Source organism: Solea solea, chromosome 11 (genome assembly GCF_958295425.1).
Source record: "Solea solea chromosome 11, fSolSol10.1, whole genome shotgun sequence".
In the NCBI taxonomy this organism is placed as follows: Eukaryota; Metazoa; Chordata; class Actinopteri; order Pleuronectiformes; family Soleidae; genus Solea; species Solea solea.
In genome coordinates this window covers 16,546,540-16,567,788 of record NC_081144.1, presented here as the reverse complement: position 1 = coordinate 16,567,788, position 21,249 = coordinate 16,546,540, and the positions used below count along the sequence as shown (strand labels likewise).

The window sequence follows — 21,249 nt, the reverse complement described above, 5'->3', positions numbered from 1 at the left end:
TGATTCACCTGATTACAGATATAGGTTATGTTTGGTTTAGCTTGTTATGTTGATTATAAATAAATGTTAAATTGCCAGCATCTCTCTTGTAGCTGTTGTTTTGTCAAGTCATCTGAGCCAGTCTTGACAACTAGGTATATACTTCTAGTCCACATTTTAGTTTATTGATGTATACTTTAATGAACTTAGAATTTTTTTATTAGTTTACTTGTTATACTTTAAGTTAAGTTTGCTTAGCATATTACTTGTAGCATACTATTTATTTACTTCTTAAAGTTAACTCATACTGTACATACACTGGATTGCAATGTATTTACAAAATCACAAAACAGGATGTTGAAAACAAGTTTGATATATTTATATAACATTATAAAACTTAACATATTCAATACATACAACATATTTACAAATACCCACTTAAATCATTAAAGATGTGCATTTCAAAAACAAAGAACCTCTATGAAATCAAGTCCTTCTTTGCTGAAAAAATGAAAGGAAAAAGTGCACATTTGCATGTAAAAATGGAAACATAATAGTCTCTCCAAGATTAAGTCCTTTTTTGTCAAAAAATGGTAAAGGAAAACGTGTGCATTTGTTTGTAAAAATGTAAACAAAATAGTGTCTAACTGAGAAATTAAGTCCCTCCTTGTCAAAAAAAAGGTAAAAGAAAAGTGCACATCTTTGGAACAAAAAATAAAAAACTTGATAGAAACAAAAACGCTACTTCTTTTCCGTTACTTGCTTGGCATAGCTTATATTGTTGCATTTCTTTCTTATGATTCGTCTCACATCTTGCATGGTGGTGTCAGGGAACTTTGTCTGGACATGGACTGTGAGTGAAAAAACACACATACAAAACACAATATCACTTCAATGTTATTTTTTTCACCATCCACAATTAACATACATGTCAAAGAGGCATGAACGAGGGTTTATCAGGTACATTTCTGAACTGCAATCAGCATTTAAGTTACCAGAGTGGTAACTGAGTGGCAAAACAATGGGCAGCATGCTGGCAGTGACATCACGCGCAAACCCTCTACAATTTACGACAATTGAAAACATTATTTATTGAAGCATTAGTATTTGTTGTTGTTTTTAGAATGATTTTATTTGTAGTACTGATAGTGTGTGTGTGTGAGTGAGTAAGTGTATGTTCCATATTAAAAGTGACAGTAATTGAATCAATATTGTCTTTAACATTACAGTACATGGAACATTACAGTCATTTGCTAATAAAATAAGGGGGAAAACAATATGTATGGATTTATTTTAGAATGAGTTTTGTTTTTAAATGAATTAAATGCACTCACCAAGTATAGCATCAAGCTTTGTGTTATCCAGTGGTGGCTTTGACTCCACATCTTTATGAGCCCCTGACTGCCTCCCGGTCAAACTTGAATTCGACAGTGTTTCTCTACCGTAGATGAGCACCGCAAGATCCCCAATATACAATGCTGAACTTGCAGTCCGCAGAGACTTCAGCTCTCATCTTGGGACTTTTACATCATGGCCTGGCACAAGAAGCACCTGCAAAACATTTGAATTTTCTCAACAACTCACCAAATAATGATTAAAAAAATACAGTATTATTTGGAAATCTACTGTATCTATTCATCTGTGCAGTGAATGTGCATAGGCATAGTCTATAGACTAACTCCATAATATGAGAAATGTGGGGGCGTCCTCATACCATTTCCTAATCCATCAATTATGGTATATGTCCAGCACAAAGTTGATCTATGTTTTCTTTCTAGCTTATGTGTACAATCAAAAGTTGAGAGGAAAATTTCATAGCAAACCTTTCCCCACATGGATAAATAACATACAGTATCATCACTGTGCATTTTGAGGTATTTACCATATCATCAGGGTCAGAAAACACTTGAGGAGAGCTGGGTGCAGAAACTGATGGGCCTACAGGTGGTGTGGGTGTTGACCAGGTGGATGCAGGAGTTGAGATCTGAACTGTGATTTTTTCGATGACATCTTTCAGCTGAGTTACTACTGCTGGAAGATCTGTAAAGGGAATGAACACAAGGGGGGAAACAAGGGAACAAAAGCTTTGTGTCATTACTGTGTTTTGGGAACCTTTTTAAACGTTACATTAGTCATTTTTATGAAGAGCATGGTTGGAGGTGGAGCTGATTAAGGAGGAACGGGGAGTAGGAGGAGACTGAATCAGCCAGGTATGGGCCTTTTTCCACACTTGGCAGCAGATCCCAGCTCTCCCTGGCAGCCATTGTTTGTCTGTATGATTTGTGAGCCTCTTTGTGTTCAGATGTCAATGCTTCAATATTGGAGTATTTGTGTTAGATTATGTTGGTTCAAGGCTGCACATTATATTAATGTAATTCTCAGTTAAATGGTCATTTCTTTGTATTTGGGAAGATTTTTCAGTAATTATATGTATCCATTTCTATTCAGATGAAACCAGCTTTGATTGTTGTCAGCCTACCACCTTCTCACATTGTCACAAGACAATAAAACAAATTAATGTTCTGGATTTCTGGATCTCGTGCAGTTCATTGTGTCTGACTGCACACCCACAGAATTTGTCTGACTTCAGGAATCAGTATAGGCAAACCACTACAGTCTTTAAAAGCTGGTGTTATACAATTTTCTTTACTTTAATTAATAAACAGAAAATACCTCTCATGGAATCTAGTATCTCTTTCACATGGCCTTCTTTCAGGCTCTTGATTTCTCTCTGAAGCTCTTTTATTTTCTGCTGTGCCACACTCCAGTTTCTGGGCATCTGCTCCTCATCTGATGACTCCTCAGTTGAGTTAGTTAACTACACCAAAACACATGAAATCAAAGAATCAGCCTTCTCTGTGGCAGCACATAATTCACACCATAATTATTGCATCAACTCAAAGTACCACAATTAAAATATAGTCAAATATTTACCTCTGAAGATACCTTGTTTGCCAGCTGCTTCTTCAGTTCTTCAATCATTTGGTTTGCAGACTCTTTTTCTGCACAGTTTGCTCTTTTTCTTTTCTGTCAAAATTACAATTCAGTTTTGTATTTTTATAACAGGCATATGTAATAACATTGATGTTAATGATTATGATGTAGTACTAGTTACAGAATTGACTGCACCACTGATGGATTATAACTAGATTCAGAAATGTGTAAATCATCAAAACAAAAATCATTTAATTATGGACTTGGCCAACTGTCAAATGTATTTAATTATCTGCTTATACTAATCAGGCTTAAAGATAGTCAAAGCGTCTTAGTATTTTACAAAATTTAACAAGACAATATTCTTTAATGATTGTAACAGTGGATAAACACAGGAGGCACTACTGTTTTAAACAAGTGCATTTCTATACAAGTTTTATGCACACCAAAAATGATTAAGAAATGTGACTTCTGTTCTGAATTACAATTGACTGATGTCATACGGTGTTATTTATCCAGGCAACTACCTTTTTTTGTGGAACTTCATGATCCTCCTCTTCAACATCTTTCCACTTGCTGTTCGGCTTCCTCTTCCTCTTGGGTGCTTCTTGCCAGATGTCTTGACCCCTTATGAATTCCTGTCTCTTCTTGCAGAGATCACTGTAGTTGTCTGTGTAAGAAACGTGATCAAATTAAAAGTTTGACTGTGGCTTGACTTTAGATGTGTGTGTGTATACATATATACGTATATATATATATGTATATATATATATATATATATATATATATATATATATATATATATATATGTATACATTCAAACCACATAAAAGCCTATAAAAATATGGAAAAACCTGGAGAGAAACTAGCACAGGCTAAGCATGTAGGTCAATTGAAATGGGATTTAAGTGCTAAATTAAATATACTTATATGCTAAATTACTTACTACTTAAAAAGCAGACAGTCAAACTTGCATGAAGCATTGCCATGTGTTGTGGGCTTGTAGATTAGCTTTTTTCAAATATATATATATATTGTGGCAGGATGAGGAAAGGCTGAGACGTAGGTGAGTTTCACAGGTTTATTCTGTATCAGGTAAACAGCGAGCACATGTGCCCCATACAGCAGATATATATATCACAGAAACACCCCTTACCCAGAAACCCACTGGGTGAGAGAACACACCTCTGAGTGCCCGCCACACAGCCCCCCCCGAACATCCAGAGGTAACCCCAGGGTAAGAATCAGTACCTCACAGGAGGCTTAACCAGTCTGCCATAACGGGTACGCCGCCCCACGTCCGAAACCACAGGGGGGCGACAGGCAGGAGAGATATCAACCACGACAGGGTTCGCTTTACCCGCCACATGCTGAATGTCCGTCGTGAACTCGGAGATGGCTGCCAAGTGGCGCTGCTGGCGAGCAGACCACGGCTCAGTCACCTTCGCCATAGCAAACGTTAACGGTTTGTGGTCGACATAAGCCGTGAAAGAGCGGCCCTCCAGCAGGAAACGGAAATGGCGGGTAGCCAGGTAAAGTGCTAACAGTTCCCGGTCAAAAACGCTGTATTTGCGCTCGTTGTCTCGCAAACTACGGCTAAAAAACGCGAGAGGCTGCCATGCACCAGCCACATGCTGCTCGACCACCGCCCCCACAGCCACGTCCGACGCATCGGTTGTGAGAGCAATGGACGCCCGAGACGCAGGATGCGCTAGGAGCGCCGCGTTTGCCAGGGCAGACTTAGCCCCATCAAAGGCCTGAATGCGTTCAGGGGTCCAGTCGACCTGGTCGTTGGCCTTCTTCAGCCTCAGGGCCCCATATAGAGGCAACAGGAGGTGGGCAGCACGAGGTAGGAAACGGTTATAGAAGTTCACCATGCCCAAAAACTCCTGCAAGGACTTGACCGAGACCGGACGGGGAAAATCCGCCACCACTTGCACCTTAGAAGGCAAAGGAACCGCACCCTGCGACGAAATGCGATGGCCCAAGAAATCAATCACCGGCAGTCCAAACTGACATTTTGCTGTGTTGACAATCAAGCCATGTTCATCGAGGCGCCGGAAAACTTGCTTAAGGTGCGACAGGTGCTCATCAGCCGACGGGCTGGCCACCAAAATGTCGTCCAGATAGACGAAAACGAACGTGAGGTCACGCAACACCGAGTCCATCAGCCTCTGAAATGTTTGTGCCGCACCCTTGAGGCCAAACGGCATGCGCAGGAACTCGAAAAGCCCGAATGGCGTAATAACCGCGGTTTTGGCCACGTCCTCCGCGCGCACGGGAACCTGATGATAACCACGCACCAGATCCACCTTAGAGAAAATCGTCATTCCCGCCAGGCGGACCGAAAAATCCTGAATGTGCGGAATGGGATAACGGTCATGTGCAGTAATGTTATTCAGGCGGCGAAAGTCACCACACGGCCGCCAAAACCCATCCGCCTTGGGCACCATATGGAGCAGCGAGGCCCACGGGCTGTTCGAACGCCTCACGATCCCTAAACGCTCCATGGTAGCGAACTCCTCCTTAGCCGTAGCTAATTTAACAGTGTCGAGGCGCCGCGCGCGTGCGAAAACCGGCGGACCTGTAGTCGGAATGAAGTGTTCTACGCCGTGCTTAGTAACCGCTGTAGAAAACGCGGGGGTCGTTAAAGACGGAAAATCTGCCAGTAAACGCTGAAAAACATCACCCGATGCCGAAAAGTTAGCGTGTGTTAACGGCCCGGAGCCCCCTGTCTGACATGGAAAGGTAGCAAAAGACACAGCATCAATCAAACGGCGATTAGCTACATCCACTAGCAAACCATTAGTACAGAGAAAATCTGCCCCGATAATGGGAACTGTAATGGAGGCTAACACAAAGTCAAACTGAAATTTGCGTCCATTGAAACAAACAGTCACAGACCTGGTACCAAATGTCTCGATAGAGGAGCCGTTGGCTGCACTCAACCGTGGGCCGCTGCCACGGGCCGACAGTTCCACTGGTGCGGGGGGAAGAAGACTCTTCTGGGAGCCGGAGTCCACCAGAAACCGTCCACCTGACAGTGTGTCTTTAACAAAAAGCAGCTCCTCTCGATCACCGGCGCCCACAGCTGCTACTAAGCGCCGGCTCCGCCGTTTCCCGGTGCCTCGAACGCGCACGGAGGAACGCAGCGCCGAGCCTTGCCGCCAAAACGCTGGTGGAAGAAACACAGGTCTCCTCGCCGCCTTCTAGTGGAGACTCCAGCCGTCATCGCCGAATCCGCGCCCTCCACAGTGGGCTGCAGGTAATCCGACGCCACACTCTGTACGGAAACACGTCTGGAAGTCAGCAGGATCCGATCCGCTTCCTCAGCCAAACCACGGAAGTCGCCAGCGGCCAGGCACGGGGAGTTCGCCAGGGCTGTGCGCACCGGCAGCGGGAGTTGGCGCAGGAAAATATGCGGGAAAAGGAAACCACCGTCCTCCGTGCCCAGTAACGACAGCATACCATCCATCAGGTCCACCGCCGAACCATCGCCCAAACCGGGAAGCGAAAGCAGCTTATCCGCTCTTTCCGCGGGAGACAGGCTGTAGCGCCGGAGGAGAAACTGCTTGAGCGCGGCGTACTTACCGTGCCGCGGCGGGGCGCGCAGAAGCTGCATCACGCGGCGAGTGGACTGCTGATCCAGTGCCGCGACCACCAAATAATACCTGGAGTCGTCAGCCGTTATTCCTCGCAGGTGGAAAAGCGCCTCGATGTGCTCAAACCATGGAGCAGGGTCACTCTGCCAAAACTCCGGAAGCTTCACCGGCCCGGTAAAGCCGGCCGGCGGGAGTTGGGCCATGGCTGAAGAGGAAGCACGTCCACTGTTTGCCGAAGAGGAATCACACTCCTCTGCTTCGTCGAACATGTTCAAAACAGGGTCACCAATGTGGCAGGATGAGGAAAGGCTGAGACGTAGGTGAGTTTCACAGGTTTATTCTGTATCAGGTAAACAGCGAGCACATGTGCCCCATACAGCAGATATATATATCACAGAAACACCCCTTACCTAGAAACCCACTGGGTGAGAGAACACACCTCTGAGTGCCCGCCACAATATATATATATATATATATATATATATATATATATATATATATATATATATATATATAGGTATAGATGTATATCTCCAGGCCCCACTTTAGAACATCTGGGCTATGACAAAGTGACAGATTAAATCAATGCTATCAAGCTAACTGGGAAGCAATAAAATTCAACAACTTACCACCAAACATTAAAACTTTTGCTGGGAAAAAGGCTGGACTGTCTGACTTTTTTCTGCCTTAACGTCCCACTTTACCTCCATCCATCCATCTCCATCTTCTAGATTAGGGCACTGGGTGATTAATTTTGGACATTGTTGCTGCTCGTCAGGACTCATCCATGAAATCTTCCCAACTTCCACAGTCTTGTCTTTGAAATAATAAATGGCAAATGCCATTGTGGTATCGCAGTGCTAAAAAAAATAAAATTTTACGTACCGTATGTCTTCCCTTCTTCTCCTTTCCTTGAGAACACGACGGACCTTTTTTTTTGAGTACATGACCGTTAACTACATAACGTGGGCGCCAATTTCAAATTGGGCTCCCATTGGCAGCCAGGTAGGGAGGCGGGGTTATGGCCGGGAAGTGCGCGACCACACAGTCTGTGCGCGACACTGTGACAGCGCAGCGTGAGCTGAGAAGAAGCGCTCTGAGTTAGCTCATCAGGGCTAACATGGCGAAACGTCGTGGACCGTATAAAAGATATTTGGAGGATGACACAGCAGAGATTCCAAGGACTACCAAGCACAGATGGAAAGTAAAAGTAAGTAACAGATAATGAATTAAAGATTTTTTAAAGATTTTTAAACTGGGCCCCTCCTCTCGGGCTCTCAACTGTGTAGCCTCCTGCCCCTGACAGCAGTAGCAGCAGTTGTCAGTCCGAGTGAGGCGCTGGAGCTGTGGGCCCATGGAGAATGAAATGACTTGAGTAATAGTAGTAAACCTTAAAGACATGTGCAATAAAACCCTGGGCAATACGGGGTAACTGTAGGTGTGTGTGTACCTATGTATGTATGTGTATGTATGTATATATATATATATATATATATATATATATATATATATATATATATATATACATATATGTGAGTATATATGTGTATATATATATATATATATATGTATATGTGTTGTTTGTATGTATGTATGTATACATACATACATACATAGATATATATATATATATAGCATGGGTCATTTACGTTTGTATTTTTATACTTTTTTAATTTTAATTTTTATTTTATCTTTATTTTTAGCTTATTTTATTCTATTCTATATTTTATGGTGTTTGGTACCTGGGGTGTTTCTCTTTCCAGTCTCCTGTAAAGTGTGACTCTAATCTTAACAGTGCTGTGTGTTGATGTTGGAGCTGTTAATTTCCCCGAGGGAACCTCCCAAAGGGATCAATAAAGTCGTCTGTCTGTCTAATAACTGACATTTATATTTGACATTTACCCCACCTTTCCAGGACAGGGCAGAACTACAGGATAACACACAAGATCCCATGAGTCGGCCTATTGCTTCCCACAGAGAAGTTAGAGATGATGTCAACAGTAGGAGATCCTCCACAATTAAGCTTTTGGATACTGCCTTTCAACAAGTAATACGCAATGACATAGTTTTAGTCTAAGTGGAATTGTTTGATGTCGTAGTTATTACAGGCATTAAATATTATGCCCCCCCCCCCCCCCCCCCCCAAACTGTGCTATCAGCTCCCCAAGTAGGTATAATCATGAGCACATGTCATATGCCACGTCACTGATTTATTTTTCTCCAATAACACTACAAGCACTTGAGGTCTGAAGCAGTTTTAAGTTGTCTAAAAATGAAAGTGTACACCTACTCTGTTTAAGATTTGGTGATTGGACTTCACATATAGGGAGTTAATGCATTCAATTGTTCATTGTCTTTCTCTTGTTAATGTGTAGAATGCCAATCATGATGATGACATCAACACAGATAGTCATATGAGTAACACTTCAACCAATGGAGAAGAAGAACTCAATAATTCCAGCAGTGAAGATAAACTCAGTAATGACAACTCTTCGACAACCAGCGTGTTGGATATGGACAATCAAGAGGTACACTCGAAATAAAAAGTTTAGCCTCATCGGCATGTTTTGTGGTGGGGGTGGAATACACTAGGCCAACTTTGTTAGCATAAGCCCCTTTTAACAGCCTGTTCAGGGTGGGTTTGATGCGCCTCTGATGCGCCTTGCTGGTCTGTTTAAACAGCACTGATGCGGGCTGGGGGGTCCGAGTTGCACCGCACTGACCCGCCTTTGGAACATCATAGCATAAACGTTTAGGAAAAATGAAACTCAAGTGTCGAGTCCGCAAGTAAAAGACAAAGTTTAAAAAAAGTAAAAGTCTCGTTCAGACAGCAGCCGGCTGATCTCTGAAAACTCTGTAACCTAGAGATTTTTGCACACACGACTTTACACACGATTGTGGCGCATATCAGGTATTTTAAGTTTTGAGGAAATCAACAGAAGTAGCTCTATACTAGATGGATTTAATGACTCTCTGAATTTCGGGTATTTTTCTTAACAGAGGAGGAAGTGATGCTGATGCTGTTAAAATCTGCAATGCCGGCTCGCTGTATAAAATGCCCGACTGAAGCGTGTTATTGGTGAGCCTTCAGTGCGGCGCTGACGCAGGGTCTCTGTGTAAAAGGGGCTATAGTAATACTCATCAGAGGGCTTCCAGTGACACCCTAATCAAAGTGTCTACAGTGCACATATTTTACAGTACATGTAGTTTGCTGTAATAGTTGAGTGCATTCAACGGAAATTTTAGATTAATGGTGGTACATTTTGAGCTATCCTCTAGCCTACCCCAAGTGTACATGAATGACAACATTGTCAGCAAAAAGCTACAGCAAACCACCTGCACAATTTCAATCATAGATTTATTAACTACCTTTTTCATTCTCTTGCCTTTGTTCACATGTAGAATGATTATACAGATAACCAAATCAACACACAGGAACACTGCAGTAACACTTCCAACAGTGAAGATGAAGATACTGAACTCAACACTGAGAACCCTACCACAAGCCAATTGGATGTGGAAATTTCAGAGGTAAATGCACCATTCTATGTGGTAGTTTATATATGTTTTTTGTTATATAAATGTCTACTTGTTTAATTAATTATTTAAGTAATCTTTTTCCCTTGTCAACCTGTAGAATGAGGAAGCCCTGTCACATTCTGAAGAGGACTTGACTGATTCTGCCAGTAATGAAGGTGAAAACCATGCTGACGATGAAGACGTGATGGAGGGGAATAGTACTAGAGAAAAGACACCTGAATTTCCAGTGGTATGTAGACAGTGGTTCAATAACACATTGCTAGTAGTTACTGTATGCCCATTACAGAAAATTAGAGCATTTGGAGAAATTCTACATAATAATAATATGTAGCTATTGTTACCATCCAGTCAGCAGATATATTGTTACTGTGCCTACATCATCTGGGGAAGCCTGACGATGTTAGTTTTTGTCAAGGCATGACATTTTATAATTACACTTTCTACATCGTAATGCCTGCTTTATACTTCACCGTGCGACACATTCTATGCTGGAAAATAGCAAGTGCGCAAGCTCACAGCACATCTTATACGAGACGTCCTGTGAGCTTGCAGATTTGCTTTTTTCACCATTCATCTACATAATTGTGAGGTATAAATGGGGCATAAGATTTTCAGGAATGAACAGACACGTTCCAGGATTTAAAAGTAGAACAGCGTGTGGTTACAAGTCTAAATGGGTTAAATGTTACAAGTATCATGGGTTAAATTGCATTTTTAGTAAATAATATTTTGTGTAACCCTTAGGAAAGTTACTTTCTATGAGGCTATGAACCAATTGTTGTGATTTTTGTTATAAGGGTAAAAATACTTTATGCTAGACTGATATTACTGCTTAAGTTTGCTGCTACTCATTCTCATTTATACAAGCTTTTTCTATCCTTTTTCCTATATTTATAGGGCAGTGAAGACCAAGCAGATGGTGACAAGCCCCTGTATCCTGGTGCACCTGTTTCAAAGGGAGAAAGTTTACTGATGCTGATGTCCTATGTGCTGCGGAACAATTTAACCGGCAAAGCACTTACTCATTTACTGGAACTGTTCAACCTGATGTTTCCAGGTCTGGTTCCACCCTCACATTACCTTTTCCACAAAGAATTTGGAAGTTCATCACAGTCTGAAGTTCACTTTTATTGAGAAAAATGTTTAGCATACCTTGGCATTAGTGCAGACTGTCAGTATTGCAACACAGTATTTGATGCCAACACAAGTTTAAAAAAGGGTTTCTACTTTATTGTAATTCCCCTTCACACACAGATTAAACAACTTCTGCAGGAACATGATGTCAGTCTTACTGAAAAAAGTAGATCCTTTGGTGTTTTAACTGACATACAGTCTGGTGGAGAGTATCAAAAAATGTGTGACAGTGGAATTCTTGGAAAAGATGATTTGACTCATTTGACTCAGCATTTGGCCAATTCAGTGCCAGATAATTGAACTGGAACCAGAAATGAGACGGGTGTCGTTCGATCTGAAGCGAATGTCCGTTGAATATCAAACCTGAAACTGATTTCACCGCGGTCGAATACCGACATTATAGAGTCGCTCAATCTTACCAGACGGTGCAGATGAAGCCACAATCTCCACTCGAATGATTTCACAGTTTTTTTTATTCGCAAGGAAGTGTGTGATGACACTTTCAGTTTCAGTTTCTTATATGTCGTAAAAGGGGAAGGAGAGTTTGTAAAGCAGCTCCTTCTGAAAATAACTGCAACATTTTGTCAGACAAACAATGTTTGAAAAAGTGGTGTGAATTTTTGAAAGTCACTTTTAGCACATATACAACAATATTTGTTAACTTAGAAATACAGAGCAAGGAAGGTAAATAACTGAGAAGACTCCCTATAGAAATGTCGGAATTTAGTGCCTCCTCAGTCTCACCCTGTCATGCATCGCCACTCATGAGATCCACATACACACAATGCAAATATACAACTTGACACACACACACACACATATGACCCTGCAGCAGACCTGTACTGTGTTTCGTCCAAGAATGTGTGAGTGGGAGAGCGAGGCAGAGATTCTGTGTGTGTGTGTGTGAGTGAATGACTTTAGTGCCTTTACACTGGGTACACATGGTGAGCACCTGTTCACCGCTCTCCTCCATGTTTTTTCATTACCCGTGCAGTTCATTGAACCTTAATTACCCTCACAACCTGACTCACTTCTTCCTACTCCCTTTGTCCTCATATTTCTTCTATCTGTTCTCTGCCTCCCAACCATAAGTGAGTCATTTTATACTGCGTATCCACATATTGGATTTATGAGAGACATTAGAAAAGGGGAATTGTCAGAACTAATGCGGCAGAACTCAGGATTTTACTGACTTCATCTGTGCCACATCTTTAAGACTGTCTATCGATTACAGAGAGGATCCTGGTGTGTTTGCAGGAAAAACACAAGGATTGAGTAGGCGAGAAAGACAAATTGTAACCGTGTTAACGTGTGTGTCCACGTCTGTGATACCATGTTTGAGTATCTGTTACTGAAGTCCAGATGCAGAAACATGTGTAAAGCATCAGCACATTTACAGACTGATGGCATGGTGGCACTGGAGTACATGCATCAAACATTTCAGTGGAAAATACACAAACAAAGATCAAACTAAGATCAGACGTCAGTGCAGAAACATATACAAATACATGGCCCTGCTCCATTATGTTTCAGGAAACAGCAGGAAGAGAACAAGTTAAGAAGTTGTGCATATGTGTGCATTTGTGTGTGCGCAGAACAGTCTCAACCTGAGATGGAGCATTTTGTCGTCTGATTCAGCCACTTCTGAAGGACTAAACAACATTGATGTAGAGAAGGCACCATCAGTATGTCAGTCAGTAATGTGCTTAGTTTTTGTCTTTGTAAATTTATTTCATACATAATCCTTTTGGGTTCATATGAAGTGTATTTAGTTTTCTCTGCCGACAATTTTGAAAGGTTGCAAGGTTGACCAATCCTTACTATAGCTCATAAAATCACAGCATATTAAAAGCCCTGCTGCAGCAACTATGCCTCTCTTTCCCTCGCTCTCTCTCTCTCTCTCTCTCTCTCTCTCTCTCTCTCGCTCTCTCTCTCTCTCTCTCTCTCTCTCTCTCTCTCTTGTCTTGACTCTTTCACACTTTCTAAATACCTAATGCATAAACTCTGCATATCTCACTGTGACATAGCTGTGGCAGAAGGTCATTCACAAATCCTCACACATTTGGATAATCCATTCAGTTCCTGGTACTATAGTTCCTGAAACTCTGAGGTGGAAATATTCTTTAATAGATTACTCAAAAGGACCAAAGCAATTTGTTGTAGCTCATAGTAATGTCATAAAAAAACAATGTGGGAACTCGCATGTTGCTAAACTACATCCAATCCTCAATATATTTATTTTCTGTTGTTCTTATCACCGGTCTCATTCTGTCTTCGTTCTCTGCGACTTCCGCTTCTGTCCCTCTACTTTACCCGATTCTTTTGTCCAGGATTCCCTCCCGTGGATAGTTTGGATAATGCGACAGTTGGAGACCACAGCCAGTAACACAAAGAGACACAGAACACACACAGGGACGTGGCTTCCTGATGATAGACCCATGCATAAAGGCTGATAAAACACAAAGAAATACACTCTGGCAAAACACTCTTTCAAATTCTTCAAAAATATATCATACATGTACAACATAGTGCAGTGACATTCACTGTTTCACTGCACTATGTTGTGTTGTTCAAACATTTGCAGGTTGGAAAAAAGTAAGAGGCCATGAGATCATTAAATCGAAACTATTTGCCTTCAGGAAAATAATGAGGGCGACATTTTTCACAGGCACAAACTTAAAAGCATTCAGAAAAAGAGAGACAGTGTCTGCCTCTGTCTCAGACAGAGTTGTCAACATATCTCTGTTTCTGATTCACCAACCAACAGTCATCCCTCGACTACTCCGTTCATCAAAGGATTGTCGTCTGGTGGTGCCAACACCCCACACAAGACAACCCAGACTCTTTTTAATGTGTCGTTCCACGCTGGTGGAATGACCGAGCGCTACCAGAACAGGGTCGTCCCTGTCTGTCTTCAAGAAGCTCTTGAAAACCCAGAGTCCTAGCTCCTAGGTAAGAGCTAGGACATCTTCTGTCCTAGCTCTTACCTTACCCTCTACCCCCTCCTTCCGCATTTGGATCCACCTCTGCACTCTCACCCTCTATCAGTCCACTGTTCCTATCTAGTGGAGTTCTTTCCAAGACGACTTCTATGTAGCTTATTCCTCTTTTATAAGTGGCTTTGGATAATAATAAGAAGAATTAAGAATTTAATTAATCCCCTTAGGGAAAGTATTCCTCTGCATTTGACCCATCCTAGAATTAGGAGCAGTGGGCTGCCACACTGAGTAGCACCCAGGGAGCATTGGGGGTTGGGTACCTTGCTCAGGGGTACCCCAGCCCTTTTTAGCCGGGTGGGGATTTGAACCGGCGGCCCTCCGGTTACAAGCCAAGTTCCCTTTCCACTTGGCCACAGGCTGCCCCTATAAATTAATAATAAATAATAAAAGCGTCTGTTTAAATGTAAACGTAAATGATGAACCAGATGGAAAAGTAAATGCTTTTGTAAGCACACATTTCTGATTCATCACGTGCTACCAGGACAGTTTCACTGACAGCACTGATCTTATCAGAGAGCTGAACCCCATGTTATGCTGGGAAATGTGGTGTTGTGCCATTTAGCTGCTACTGCATTGACTGTGAGGCGAGAGAGAGGGGTTTTAAGGGATTAAGAGTGATGAATGATCTGGGATTAAAGAATCCGAATGGTTTCTTTCAAGTGTCAACTGTCCACTCCATGGTGTTCAGGGTCAGATGTAACCTGTGTTCACTAGAATGGAAGACAGACTGAGTTTATTCTGTCTTTGTAAAAAAAAAAAAAAAAAGATTACTTTGTTTACCTTGCGGTGAAATAAAATTTCCGTTAAAACTCCATGTGCAGTGTAAAGGGGATATAACAATGACACATCGCCCATAATCCTTGCTGTCATTATGGTTTTCTCTTAGCTGCCATGAAGTCCTTTTTACAGAATGATGCCAAGTCTATATTCTGAGCAAGAGGAAGGATAAGATGGATATCACACTTTCAAGTTATACAATATTATGAATGAGCCTTCTGAATGATAAATAGTATATAAAGTAGGATGCGGCAAACTATTGGACAGTGGCATGTGAGACAGATATGTTGGCAAAATGAGTCTTCAGGACGTTGAGACTGTGGGTGACTGACAAGATAAGTTTATTTTAGCCGGGAGTGTAATTGCATGATATCTGTGCTCACAATCACACACTCTCTCTGTGTCTCTCACTGTCTGTCTGCTCTCTGCTTCAATGAAATTCATCTCTTGTTCTGTGGAGCTGTTTTTCCCTCACGGTGGTTAATAATACCTCTCTTGTCTTTCTTTCATCACCAGTTAGGAGCCCCCCCACCCCTCCTAACTACTCTCTCTGCCCCATCTCCAGCTATGAAAGATGAGCACCCAGCCATCGTTGGTGTGCATGTGTGTGTGTGTGTGTTATTGTATGGGTGTCTTTGTGTGGACCAAAAAACTTATAAACCAAGGGGAGCGGGGACATCTTTGTTTGTTTTATCTTGCTTTAAAATAAAACAGTCAGGGTAAATTAGGCCCACGTGGAGAAACAAATGAACTCATGAAAAGTAATAAGTGAGATTAATTAATCGCTAATACATCTGGTTTCAAGATTATTCACATTTCATTACAGCAGCTGGATTATGGTTCACATTATGTTCTGCAGATATTTTAAACATATGTTCAAAGGAGGTAGAAATAATATATTAGTGAAGCCAGAAGCTTGTTAGGAAGTGTGTTTCTAATAATGAGGCTGGACTAAGGCGGTGGTTCGGAAGTATTATTATTCTGAATATGCAGGTCTCACTGCTGATCTGGTTAGGAGAGGCATTGGGTTCTAGAGCTGGGGCAGGTCCGGCTGGAATTTAATAAGGAGAGGTTGCAAACTAAAGTTACCGCTCGGCAAACAAAGGTTTGATTTGTCAATCTATGTTTTGGCTGTGGCATTACGACACCGTGCGACTGACTGAACAAAGAATGGAAGGAGGGACCCAGGTTTCCTTCTCCTGCTACAGATGTGGTGTGAACTGGCTGACATGTCTGACATTTGCAGATTATTTAGCAAGAACCAGAGAGCACATCCTGCATCAAAACACACAGCCAGGAATAATAAAAGGTTTATGTTACAAGACGAGATATTGCAGGAGAATAGTGAGTTTAGTGAGACATTAGGGAGACATTTTGTCCTATAAGTGAGAGCGAGGGTTTCTGGCAGAGTGACTTATGAAATATCCTGATCACATCTCTGCAACAGCATAGATTAGTGGCTCACAGTGTCAACTAGATGGTGTGTTAGCATTCGGCTCTGCTCAGCCTTTGCATTGTGTGTGTGTGTGTGTGTGTAAGACTTTATTCCCAGAAACTCAACTCAATGAAGTTGAGTTTCTAAATGTTTTCAGTGGAAGAATTTAGCCTCTGAACTCCAAAAGAAGGTGTTTTTCATTCATCAGTAAGGCACTGGAAACAGACTCATACACATATATGTGTGTGTATATATATATATATATATATATATATATACAGTCACAAGCAAACACACTAATATGCACATATGGAAATGCCCCCCTGCACGCACCAAGTTATTGGCTGCCATGATGATTCATGTGGACATGGTGTATGATAATTTCCCTAAAGGCCAAACTCTGAACTATGACCCCTCCAGTGGCACAAAGCATGTGAGTGCTCCCTCACAAAGGTCATATCCATATAGTCGCCTGTGCATTTTCTCCCTCTTTCACCTCAGTTACTCACATCCATCGCTTCTCACCTTCCTCTCACCTTTACACTTTGCCTTCCCCATGTTTCTTCACAATTTTCCCCCCACTTCCACTGCACCTACTCTGAGCGGATGCATACCAAACACATCGCTGATAAGACTTATGAGCTCCTGGAATGCTTTTCACCTTGTCGCTCTTAAATTCATGCCACTTACTTCCAAACGTTAACATGTAATTTCCTGCATCTGCTTGTTTTTATTTTGATGGATGCTGCAGGTGGATGCTGGTGGTGTGGGAAAAAAAACGCAGGCAGTTATTCTGAGGCAATGACAGGCAAAGCGAGAGATGGGGGAGTATTTAAAGCTGAAACAGGCGGGTGGATGAAGACGTTGTGTACGGTAGAGCATGTTGGAGATTGTGGCATATAGCGATAACTCACAAGTTTCACTCCATACAGTATCTTACTATCACTGAAGACACATCACCTGCTACACCTGTTGTTGTTAGTGGCTACACCTGTTTAACTGAATGTTAAACATAGAAGGAGAAGAAAAGTGATTTTAACATGGAATTGGTTGTTGGTGCCGGTATTTCCTTTATAGCAGAGGTCACAAGACAATGCACAGACTGGTTTGGAATGATTAAAAAAAGATTAAAGTCATTTGCATCAATAACTCAAATAACCACTCCTTACAACTAAGCTATACAGAAGACCATTTCTGAATGCACAACACATCAAATCTTGAAGCAGATGTGCAGTAGAAGACCACACCAGGTGCCACTCCTGCCACCTTATTAGATGTCCTCCTGTGTACCTAATAAAGTGACGGTGAGTGTATGTTGTTATCATGATGTGGCACAGATAGCAGGACAAATTTGACGCAAGAGTCTGGGTTTTGTGTTCCTCATCCCACATGTTTGGATTAAGGCCATTACAATATTTGGGGAAGGGGAGACAGTGGTTGTGGTTGTAGTAAATATTGAAAATGTCAACAGTCCTCAAGAAGTAAAACAGCATAAACAGGTTACTCATGCGTTGCAGCTCGACTGCTGTTGCTCAAAGGAAAACAAATTATCCATGTTAAATGTGAGTTTGCTGACTTGAAGTGTTCTATCTTCTATCTCTCCAGATCCCCTCTGTTTGCTTTGTCAGTCTGTTTCTAACTATGTCCATCCTCTCCTTATGTCCAATTAAGTCATTTGTCCACTTGTTATCATTATCCACCATTATACGTGCACTCAGAGTAGTCCCAATCCCTGCAGGGTGTTACCTTCCTTTTTCTTATCAGCTGAAGCCAAATAAGTCTAAACACACAAGCTGAGACCTAAGCAGTGTCTCATATGTAATCTCCAATAACCATTAACAGCTGAATCCAGCTTAGCAGTTATTAGGGAGGGGAGAGGGGGAGAGAAAGGGACAGGGTGAAAGAAGAAGGAACAAAAAGAAAGCTCAACATTCTGCTCACATTCCTTCATGATCTCCACTTATTATTTTTATTTCGCTTCTCCGTCTTTTTTCCCCTGCCATCATAAACTTCATCCATATTGCTCATGCAGACGTCCAATAGCCTCAGTGATATATAGACTAGATAAATAATTGGATCAGCCCATAATTACACTCACTCCTTCTAAAAAAAAAGGTCCCAAAATACACAAATTCTTATCTACACATGCTCACACACACGCATATAACTATGTTTTCATATCTCTGCACATATGAGTAGGTTACAGGTAACATACTCATTACTCAACTCACACACTTATTAACACTTTGTCATTTGTTTTGGAATATCCCCACCCCTTCAGAAAACCTGAAGCCAACATTATTACTGTAACACCGTAATTATGAAGGTGGAGCTGTGATGCCGACTAATCCACACACGACTAAGAAAATGAGAAAACTAAGAGTGTCATTGTTCTTTTTTAATTCATTTGATATTAATTAATTGTTTGTTAGTTCAATGTGATGTTAGGCAACTGGCAAATTTCCCATTAATAGTTAGTAATAGTAGAAAAACAATGGTCAACTTGACTTAGAATTACTTAGCTTGCTAATTAAAGGAATACTTCACCAATTTGCATTGAGCTTTGTATTTTTACAATAGGTGTAGTATGTTTTGAAAAACTGTGCTTCCCAACCTCAGTTTCCATTGAGTTGAGAAATATCTTCATTCTTTTTTTTGGTACGTGTCCACCAGTGACACTGGTACATACTGTTTGTACGCGTTCAACCACAAGTTCAATGTGTTCAGTTCAAAATGTTCCTGTTTCTCTTCCTTTCATTCTGCCATCCTCCTCACTGTTTTTTGTCTTTTCTCCAATTCTTTTTTAAACTTTCCTCTCCCCCACGTCCTCCAAAAAAACATCTAAGTAGAAAAACAATGGTCAGCTTGACTTAAATTTATTTAACTTGCTAGTTAAGTAATCTGGATGCGGCTGACATGATGGGGCTGAATTGAATGAAACTATAATACTCCTCATCGTTCCCTGATGAGTTTATCGCTGCAGTCACTGTTAGTGTCAGGTAAATTGTCAGTTAAAGAAAGGTGGAATTAGTGGATCAAAGTAACTGCAAACCTCAGATTTATTTGCAATAAAAACAATGACCACAAAAACAAGAGATTCAAATAAATAAATAAGCAGCCACTTTATCCCCATTGTAACTCCCTGTCTCTTGTCTCTATGGCAAAATAAAGAGTGCGCTGCAGCAGTTGCAGTCTCTAAATGCTGAAGAACGGTACACACAACATACACATCTATCACACAGCATACTGCAAAGCAGACCATTGGAATATATACATAAATCTGACCTAAGACAGAAGATGGACACTGAGTGCTGGAGACAGGAAAACATCGGCACAAAACACATTCCAACACTGAGCAAGTGCTGAGTGTTTCCCTGTGGAGCTTTTCCGACACGAGTTGACATTAAGCTGACAGCTGCATGCTGACTGCAGTCCATTACACGTTCATGTATCTGTTTATGGGCGTGTCTCAAGGATGTAAATCCTTCATCAACTGGGGTAAAGGAAAGGTGATGTGATGTTAGAGTGAAAAACAGCAAAGAATTGTAGCGGGTGGAAGAAGCGCTGACCTTGAAGAAGAGACTGGAGGGGGGAGACAACGTGATGTTGTTTGTCCAGCTGCAGGCCACATTCAGCTGAGAGTTGCAGGCCAGTGTTAAGATTGTGGTTGAATTAGGAACGATACATTTGATAAAAACTCGTGGAGACATCGCAACCATGGCTCTTGTTACTGTGTGGTGTCACCATATTCTTCATCGGACTGTTGTGTAGTACCTTTGACCTCAGCCCTCTGAAGTACAGACCTGTTTTGTCTAAGCCTTTGACCTCTGACCTCTGACCTTCAGTCTGGGGTCATGCCCATCAGGAGCAGCGGCAGTGTGATTACAGGCCTGTACAAAAACGCACAAGTTCCAGGCTGCACAGTTGTTTCTTTATAATTCATTAGCCTTATCCAGAGTACACTGTGGAGATTTAAAACTCAGAAAGATCTCCATTAAAATAAGAAATACAATGTTATAATATTAGTTGATTAAATGATTCTAACAGAAAGACTTTGAGCTTCAAGCTGGTCTTTTATTATAATTCAGTCCTTGTTGTCATCTATTGGCCCAAATTTAAAATCAACTGTTGTTAGTTCAAAACTATGGTTCACAAAGATCATACATACTGTATCATCTGATCCAGAGCATTGAACAAGTAAAGCATATTCAAATTTCAATGTGACTTCCTAGTAAAATTAAGGTTAAAGTAAATAAAGGCAAAATAAATGTATGACTGACTTCATTGAAAACAGTGAATACAGTGACGTTGGTCAAATTATCAGCACACTATGTCTAAAATGAAATGTAACTCAGATAAAGTGGGTACTTGCTGTTTTTGTTTTGTCTTTCAGGGGTTACACATTTCTGACAGAGGTCAGCAGCCTCCTTTTTCGTCATCCTTCAAACTCTGCTGCCATCTAGTGGCCCCAAACTGTAATCACATTATTTCACCCAGTCTGAAAAATGCTAAGCATGATAGTTTTAGATAGTTTTTTTTTGTGAATTCTTTTTATTGAATTTTCCTTTATCGAACAAAAAACAAAACAAAAAACAACCCTCATTCCCACCCACCAACCTAGAGTAGAGTATCATGCACAGTAAAAATGTTGTTTTTTTTGTATGTCATTTACAATAAATAAAAGACAGCAGATAGGCCTATCTTTACAATTATGGAGTTATAACATTAAGTTCAACTTGACTGATGGCTCTCAAAAAGTAAAAATGTCGGATTTACAGTATAGTTTTATTGTTTTTAAAAAACAATAATAATTGTTCTGAACGCTTGACGAATTTGCGTGACATGTACT

At 41.2% G+C, this 21,249-nt stretch overlaps 1 protein-coding gene across 4 annotated transcripts; it reads left to right on the top strand.

The window, feature by feature from the left end:
* Positions 1 to 7,574: 7,574 nt before the first annotated feature.
* LOC131468485 (dentin sialophosphoprotein-like) lies at positions 7,575 to 11,578 on the top strand. 4 transcript variants are annotated; one of them, XM_058642788.1, is made up of 6 exons: positions 7,575 to 7,725; positions 8,431 to 8,562; positions 8,891 to 9,043; positions 9,951 to 10,046; positions 10,153 to 10,284; positions 10,953 to 11,578. In XM_058642788.1, the coding sequence occupies exons 1-6, from the start codon at positions 7,636 to 7,638 to the stop codon at positions 11,187 to 11,189; spliced, it is 840 nt and encodes a 279-aa protein (XP_058498771.1). In that variant the 5' UTR covers positions 7,575 to 7,635; the 3' UTR covers positions 11,190 to 11,578. The 4 variants fall into 4 exon arrangements, with proteins under 4 accessions (XP_058498771.1, XP_058498770.1, XP_058498772.1 ...); XM_058642787.1 differs by having other exon boundaries at positions 9,918 to 10,046; XM_058642789.1 differs by lacking the exon at positions 8,431 to 8,562 and having other exon boundaries at positions 9,918 to 10,046.
* The last annotated feature ends 9,671 nt before the right edge of the window (positions 11,579 to 21,249 follow it).